Source organism: Rutidosis leptorrhynchoides, chromosome 10 (assembly GCF_046630445.1).
Source record: "Rutidosis leptorrhynchoides isolate AG116_Rl617_1_P2 chromosome 10, CSIRO_AGI_Rlap_v1, whole genome shotgun sequence".
NCBI lineage: Eukaryota > Viridiplantae > Streptophyta > Magnoliopsida > Asterales > Asteraceae > Rutidosis > Rutidosis leptorrhynchoides.
Genome location: NC_092342.1, coordinates 166,776,024 through 166,785,177, shown reverse-complemented (window position 1 = coordinate 166,785,177; position 9,154 = coordinate 166,776,024). Strand labels below are relative to the sequence as shown.

Genomic DNA, 9,154 nt, shown 5'->3' with positions numbered 1-9,154 from the left:
GAAATTATTGTTATGATAAACCTATGAACTCACCAACCTTTTGGTTGACACTTTTAAGCATGTTTATTCTCAGGTACGAATTAAGTCTTCCGCTGTGCATTAGCTCATTTTAAGGACATTACTTGGAGTCGATCATCGCAATGGGACCAAATGTTGATGACTTCGTCCAGATGAATAAGGACGGGTCGTTTCATGAATAAAGGAATAAGATAAAGAATGTAAGAAAATCACAATTCCAATTGTACCATGCATGGCTTGTATATGTTAATTTTTAACGAAAAAAGATAACCATCAATCCATCATTAGAGACAGGGACTACCGGTAATTTAAGTGCAAACCACACGAATTATCCAAGACGAAAAGACACATGGACCATGAATGTAATGTAATACAAATCACGTGAACTATTCGTGAAAATTTTGTCATATAATTTACTCTAATAATTATTGATGGATCTATTTTAAATAAATTGAATACTCAAGCTTATTACAATAGTATTTTTTATGTGTTAAAAATACTTGTCTAAACAGTTATGCCAGAAATGTGCATTTATTCAATAAAAATTTCACGCATTTAGTTTATCAATGGGAGGTGATCATCACACAATTTTTTTTTATTATCCATGTATACTTAATTACCTATTTTACCCTTAATTATACTTATAATAATAATATAAGTTCAACTCCCTAGATTAATCTAGGAGTATAACTGTAAACTTATGAATTACTCCGTAAAAGTGTACATGGATCAAAAAGTGATGTGTAAAGATCACCTCTAATTATGAATACGTTATATTTCTTTCTTGACATAATATAAAAAACTTCAGTAGTCATTATCTTATACCATATCATTGGAGTCATTGTCAAATAAGATAATTAAAAAACATTGCATGTATTAGGAACACAGTATAGTTGATTAAATTAATTAATTAAAATTGTCATTAGCGTAAAACCCAATTAAGCTTTAGTGTTTTTTTTTTTTTTTTTTTTTTTTAATATATACCCATCAATATCTATCGAGAAATTAAATGTTTTTATTTTTATTATGTTTATGGGAAGCACTTCATGTGATCATCAAGCAAGAAATGAAATGGTAATAAAATATATTATATTTCGTTTTCAAATAATGACAGCAAATAATTTTTGGACAACTATTTGCCCTCAAAACCATTCCTGTTCTATTATTTTCTTGCTATAAATACAAAATCATTACTTTCGCTTCTTCATCCCAACTAAAACCCATCTTAATTCTTATTCCCAATTAAACTAAAAAAACACAAAAACATAAAAAATCTAATATGGGCTATTTGGATCATATCTCTGATCTATTTTCTGTAAGCAGTCCAAAAAAACACAAGCGCAAAACTATGCAGGTATAGATATATCGTTTTTTATGTTTTAATTAATTTAATATGGTTATTAATTTGATGTAATAAATTTAAGTTTTAGTTGTTTCAAGATTTATTTATTATATAGACACATAATTAATGTGTGTTTGTGTGTGTTTCAGATAGTTGAGATTAAGGTTAAGATGGACTGTGATGGCTGTGTAAGGAAAGTCAAGAGTGCAGCTTCGTCTTCTAAAGGTAATTAAGTAATAATTAATGTTTAACGATTACGGAGCATTCATTTTGCTGTACAAGACGGTTAATGTTGATTTTAAATAATAGTTATTAATTATAATTATTAATAAGTACAACTTTTTTTGCACATTAATTAAAGACAATCATAAGAATAATCCGTTAAGTTTATAATTATAATATGTGTTAAAGCCATAAATTGACTATATGCTTTCTCAATTGTTCCGATGTCGCCCATATACCCATTTGCGTTTCACTGTCGCCTAAAAACTTTCAAAAAATGTATCAATGTTAACATTTTGTTACGGGTTACCTGCACCGATAAAATTAATTATTTAACTTTTTTTTCATTTTATATGTCCCGATGTCACCCCATATACTTTTCGTTGTGTTCCGATGTAGCCCATATACTTTCACTTTCTGTTCTGGTGTATCACCGACGTGTCATGACTACCTAGAAGTCACATCATCAATTATTTTATTTACAGGTAAATTAAGTATAGTGAGCGACATCGATACATTTTTTGAAAGTTTAGACAACAGTGGGACGCAAAAGGGTATATGGACGACATGGAGACATTTGAAAAAGTATATAGACAATTTGTGACTTTAACTCTTATAATATCTCTAGCTACTTAATTTTTTATTTATTTGCTTTTGATGATCAATAGTTCGTAAGTTTTTTCCTAAAGAAAAAGAATCATTATTTATTTATCTTTTGGTTTTAATCATCTCTTTAACTTGCAACATAATGTTTGTTTTACAAAATTGTAATCCAACTTGTCACCAAACATTACTTATATGATGATCATGACTTTAACCATGGATTTTATGTCGTATATATAGGTGTGAAATCGGTGGAGGTAGATCAATCGAAAAGCCGAGTAACAGTAAAGGGTTATGTGGATCCTAAAAAGGTGTTAAAGAAGATCCAAGAGACCGGAAAGAAAGCTGAAATGTGGCCATATGTACCTTATAATCTTGTCCATTACCCTTATGCCCCTCAAGCGTACGATAAAAAAGCCCCTAAAGGTTATGTTAAGAACGTCCCTCAAGCGTACGAGACTTCTAATAATCCTAACGAGGAGTATACAACTCTTTTCAGTGACGAAAATCCAAATGCGTGTTCGATTATGTGAATTAGTTGTCTCATATATAACGATGATTTTGGGTCCTCTGTTTTGTTACTTTATATGGACTTGTAGTTAGTTCTTGATTTAGTGTTTTAATTTGAAATTTACTTGCATGTATAATTGGTTTTGCTTAATATTAGAGACATTATTCATATACATGTTGTTCATAAGATTGGTAATGGGACTACCACTAATGCTTGGTTTAATCGTTGGCACCCTCACGGGACTATTGTAGAAATTGTTTCTCGTCGGAACATTGTTCGTGAAGAGTACAATTTAAATGAGAAGGTGTGTGATGTAATGCATGGTTCTGATTTGACATGGCCGAGTACGTGGTATACGGAATTTAATGATATCCAAGATGTTGCGCCTCCCATTCTTACGGATCAATCTGATATAGTTCAATGGCGAGATTGTAGTGGTAATTGGATAGATTTTTCAGTTAGTGTGGTATGGGATACAATTCGTCCCCATGCTCCTACGATCCCGTGGTGTAGCGTGATTTGGTATAGCCAATGCATTCCCCGACACGCGTTTATTGTTTGGCTTCTTATGGGAGAACGGTTGAAAACCCAGGATAAATTATGAGACGACCCGACCCAATCCATAGGGACGAATACAATAACATATGAATACATCGCGAGGTACTTGACCTCTAAATGATACATTTTACAAACATTGCATTCGTTTTTAAAAGGCAAACTTTCGTTACATCGACAGTTGACAGGCATGTAAAGCATTTCATAATATATCCAAATATAATTGACTTAATAATAATCTTGATGAACTCAACGACTCGAATGCAACATCTTTTGAAATATGTCATGAATGACTCCAAGTAATATCTCTAATATGAGCAAATGCACAGCGGAAGATTTCTTTCGTACCTGAGAATGAACATGCTTTAAAGTGTCAACCAAAAGGTTGGTGAGTTCATTAGTTTATCATAAAGAATCATTTCATAATTTTAATAGACCACAAGATTTCATACATCCATTTCTCATAATCATACGTCCCATGCATAGAGACAAAAATATCATTCATATGGATTGAACACCTGGTAACCGACATTCACAATATACATATAAGAATATCCCCATCATTCCGGGATCCTCCTTCGGACATGATATAAATTTCGAAGTACTAAAGCATCCGGTACTTTGGATGGGGCTTGTTGGGCCCAATAGATCTATCTTTAGGATTCGCGTCAATTAGGGTGTCTGTTCCCTAATTCTTAGATTACCAGACTTAATAAAAAGGGCATATTCGATTTCAATAATTCAACCATAGAATGTAGTTTCACTTACTTGTGTCTATTTCGTAAAACATTTATAAAAGCATTTCATGCATTCGTAGTTCAAAATATATTTCAAAAGCATTTAATAAAGCAGTAGTAAAAATAGCGCATGTATTCTCAGTCCCAAAAATGTAAAGAGTAAAAGGGAGCAAATGAAACTCACCATACTGTATTTTGTAGTAAAAATACATATAACATCATTGAACAAGTGTAGGGTTGGCCTCGGATTCACGAACCTATATTAATTATATATATTTATATGACGGTCAATATTTGTCTAACAATTTAGGCCAAGTCATAGTGTACCACAATCCTAATGCTCGAGTCTGACTCAACAGTATAGTAACATGTTATATTACCCATGCTCAGTTAGGTCAAAAGTCAAAGGTTAAAGTAAAAACGAGGTCGCATGCACAAGTACAATAACTTATACAAAAATGATTTTTCGGTCAAACATGACTAAACGGCCTTTAGAAAAATTATCGGAGCTCTGATTGATAAACGGCCAAAGATAAAAGTTACACATTACCAAAAAGATTAAGCATAAATTTTACAGAAGTAAACTAAACCTAGACAACTCGTAGTTGCCAACGCGGTTTCGGCGTTTCAAAGTTAATTTTTCAGCTTTAATAAATTTACAAAAGTGACCGAGTAGCCTACTTTGGAGATTTTTAGAAAATTCCTCGAAACTCGGATTGACAAACGGTCAAAGCCTGCAAATTCTAGTTACCACAAAGATATAACATGATTTTTAGCAAAAGTGAACACACATCAGGCCGACCATGACAACTGATACAAAACTGACATTTTTAATAAAAAGTTTCAGTTCTTTTCAGAATTTTAAAATGTGACCAAACAGTCAACTTTGACGATTTTTAGAAAAATCGTCGAGACTCAAATTGACAAACGGCCAGAGTCGTTTGCTAGACCTTACAGTAAAGAATTTAGTGGTATTTTTGTTTTAATCTGAAACAACGCAGATCAACGAGAATTTCAGTTTCCGTATCGACGTTTCATCAAAATTTACAAAACTTCTTTTATCCATAACTTGACAACCGTTCAACGAAACGAGACGTGCTTTATATGAAAATTCATCTACTCGACGAGTAGAATCCAAATAACCACTTTTTATTACCCAGAAAATTAGTTCACTAATTATCATTAGCAATCTTAATTACGAAATTAATTGTTTAATTCATAACTTTCTAACCGTTCATCGAATCCATTCGATATCTAAATGAAAAGTTCTTAATTTTTCGCTAGCTTTCCAATGACATGCATATCTTATACCTTAATTCATCCCTAGTATAACAACCTTTAAGATTCAACATAACCTATCTAAGGGCAATATCAAATGTACAAGCATGCATAATCTTATTTTCTCGAGCACTAGTCAGGGATACACTATTGGTATATAAAAATAAAATTATGAGTACTCACGTATCAATATTGAGATTCAATATTGCAGGAACGGTACGTAAACGCAACGGAGATGATAAACACTAGATTGACCTCACGAGCATACCCTCGAACATTACCCATCACCTCCATAGCTATAACCCATAATTTCCTTAGCTCTATCCCACTCATAAAACCCGTTTTGAAAACACTTAGACAGCACTCCGTCGTAATATTTTATGTATACTAATAATAATAATAACTCCTAATAATAATATGATTAATAATAATAATAATAATAATATATAATACGAAGTAACAATAGAGAAAGAGAGATTGAGAATTGATACAATGGTACTAGAAATCGAATGACTTTATTGAAGTTTTTTTTTTTTTTTTTTTTTTTTTTTACGTACGCATGCAAACAATCTTCCAGCTCATAAAGCACTTTGTGCTCTGCCGACACTCATAAATCATTTGAGTAATATGTATAATATTATTTAATATATATAATATATTTAATCTTTAGAATTAATTAAATATTATATTATATTTACGTTAATGGTAAAAATATAATTTTTACAAAAATGACACGGTCGTGGTCTCACGACGCATGTACCACTTTCGGTTTTTCGGGCGCACTTTCGTACATTTAGAAAACTAGCCTTTTACGTTACGTGACGTGTACCTTTTACAAAAATTAGACTTACTCAACAATAAATTACCTTTATAAAAATATAACTTATAAAATTGACCGTTGTGGTCATTTACTTCTATAAATCAGTGACTCGTTGTTTATCAAAATGTATTATTTTAAATCAGGACGTTTTATGACTCGTACCTTTATCAAAATATAGACTTAAATTAATTAAAAACTAACCCACTCAGAGTGTAACTTAATCTTTTGAGTGTTTTGGTCATTTACTTTTATAATTCATACCCTCGTTAGTTATCGAAGTATATTTAATAACATTAACTTAAACCAAAACGTCTTTTGACTAAATTAAAATATATTTATAATATATAGGTTTGAAATACTTTAATAAAATATTTAGATTTTAATTATATTTCAAAGTATATTTGAAGATCGTTTATGATATTATATCCTATAACGTTTATACTTAAAAAAAATATAATTTCCTTATGCGTCAACGTTTAGTTTGTTTTCCTTAAACTTTCTAAATAATATAACTATATTCCCAAAGTTTCTCTTTCACTCTAAATAATAGGAAGGTTAACTAGTTAACGTTTATATAGAAAGTCGAACAGAAAACTCCACTAACATTTGGCTAGTTCCCGTTAATTGACACCTTTGTCTTCTTTTATAACTCATTTTACCATTTTCCGAATACGGTTAATAATAAGGGTTACCTAATTCAAAGTGGACCTCATAACAGATACTCTTAATCATAATTCAATGTATCTGATAATTCAATCATTTGATATTATCTTTTAATCTCGTCGATAAACTTACACCGAACAAATATGTTTATGTAACATATTATTCATTCAATACCTTGATAGCATTTCCAAGTAAAAAAAAAATAGATCTTATAGCTTATATTAACTAATCCGTTCAATGTTTTATTAATATATCTCAATTTAATAAGCACACATGTATATGCATATATATTTATTTACACATAATTGTTCGTGAATCGTTAGGCATTGTTAAAGGGTATTTGATTAAATGAATATAGTTTCAAAACTTTTGGGACTCAACATTACAGATTTTGCTTATCGTGTCGGATATATATAAAGATTAAAGTTTAAATTTGTTCGGAAATTTTCGGGTCATCACATTACCTACCCGTTAAAAGAAATTTCGTCCCGAAATTTGATAGAGATTGTCATGGCTAACAGTAAGAGTGTTTTCATGACGTATATGAACTGATAATTAGGGTTTTATCATCATTGATTAATATAGATAAAAAGATTTGTTTTTGTGAAGAGCACGAATGAAGCTATCACTTAAGAGTGAATATGAATAAAAGTAAGTTTGACTTAACCGGTGTCGTAGTCAAGATTGATTTCCGAAATTTAAGGAATTTAGAAGAAATCTTCATATTAAGATTTGATTCTTCGGTAATTAAGGAGATTCAGATCTTCTTTGATTAAAAGCGATAATCTGCTTCGATTGCTCTGTCGAAAATTTTTCCTATAAATCCACCCTCTCCATTTCCTTACAACTCACACCTTCTGTTCTTTCTTCCTCAATTCCTACTTTAAAGTATTCGTTAATATGCTCCATCCCATCCTGATCCTTGATATCCTCTTAACTTGCATATCTGTCATTCTTCTTTTTAATCTGCCACCAGAAGAATCTATTTACTTCTACTATACTCTTGGGTTTATAGTGTTTCTAGTTCTCCCGTGTCTTTATATTGCTATATGCATTGACATCTACGGTTTATAATTTGCGGGTGGTTATTGGGTTTTATATCTTCCCTTATACTTCGATGTCCTTGTTTCTGTCTTCTATAATCATTGTCATCCATAATTAATGTTCCCTTCTATTTGCTGCGGTTTATACCCCAATTTCTATGTCGGAGCTTTGTCCTTTCGTTTCTTCTTCTTACGTTTATATAACTCTTGTAATGGTCCAGAATTCGTTGGTATGGATTTTAGAATAAACATAGTAATTGTTCTAAGAAGGAATTTGAAAGGGCACTATCTTGATTTGTCAAATTACCAGAATACCCTGAAAAAGACCGAATCATCAAGAAATATTTTCTTGATATGTTTAGAGATTAGATAGAATGTCAGAGTCGTGTAAATGACACATGATGACGGTATGTTTTGTGAATCATCACATCCCATTAGAAACTCAACATGAATTACTGTAATATAATGACGTTGATCAAGTGTCATTATATTATACTAACCCATGTATCAGTTCCCAACACTACTTCAAAACATTCATATTTGAATTTTTCAGAATTTAGAAACTAACACAGTTTCTTTTATGTTGCAGATATTACGGAGAGATAAATGATCTCAGATAAAAATAGTTGTGATAATATCTCCAGAAATATGGAGAGTATATATAGTGGAAGATACAAAGGTATCTTTTAATATTTAAGATAAGATGATGATGAAGAATATCTGTCTGTGAAGGTTTAGAATAAGAAGTAAGGTGTTTGCTAACGAGTTCAGCAGGCACTGAATCATTTGGATCCTTTGAAGGCAGATTCAGTCTCTGTGATTTGTCCACGGCTTCCTTCATACTTTGCTCAATCCGTTTTTCAGTACCAAATCCTTTCTTTTTCTGAGCTTCACCAACTCACTATCTTTTATCATCAAACTTTTGACCGTTTAAACCATCTACCATTTTTATGTTTCCTCTGCATTTAATGCTATAATATCCGAATCTCTAGTTATCAATCCGAGGTGGGTTCAGAAGAATCGTGTTTTAGATGATTAAACGCTGGTGGTAATATGGTGAAATATGAAAGGTTCCCCAGTAATGATGACGAAAGGGCAACGTATCTATCGGGGTTATAATAAGACTGGTCCGACTGAAAAATCGAAGTTGACTTGCTGGAGCTGTGACAAAATTGGCTACTTTGAAAAGAAATCGAAATGTTGTTTTTGCTAATAAATGATAAAGAATTCGACGCAGGTACATGTTAGATTATAACTTTGGTTTCGAGAGTTTTTCAGGTAAAAAACTTCGGGTAACGTGTGGTTGGATCATCATCTCGATTGTTCATTATTTGAAATGTCTTCCGGAATTTAGAAGGGTTT

The 9,154-nt window shown here is 31.5% G+C and overlaps 1 protein-coding gene across 1 annotated transcript; it reads left to right on the top strand.

Annotated features, from left to right (window-relative positions):
- The first annotated feature begins 1,233 nt into the window (after positions 1-1,233).
- On the top strand, positions 1,234-2,850 carry LOC139872329 (heavy metal-associated isoprenylated plant protein 20-like). Its single transcript, XM_071860179.1, has 3 exons — positions 1,234-1,372; positions 1,510-1,585; positions 2,426-2,850. Exons 1-3 carry the CDS (start codon positions 1,298-1,300, stop codon positions 2,716-2,718), a joined length of 444 nt encoding a protein of 147 aa, XP_071716280.1. The 5' UTR covers positions 1,234-1,297; the 3' UTR covers positions 2,719-2,850.
- Positions 2,851-9,154: the final 6,304 nt, after the last annotated feature.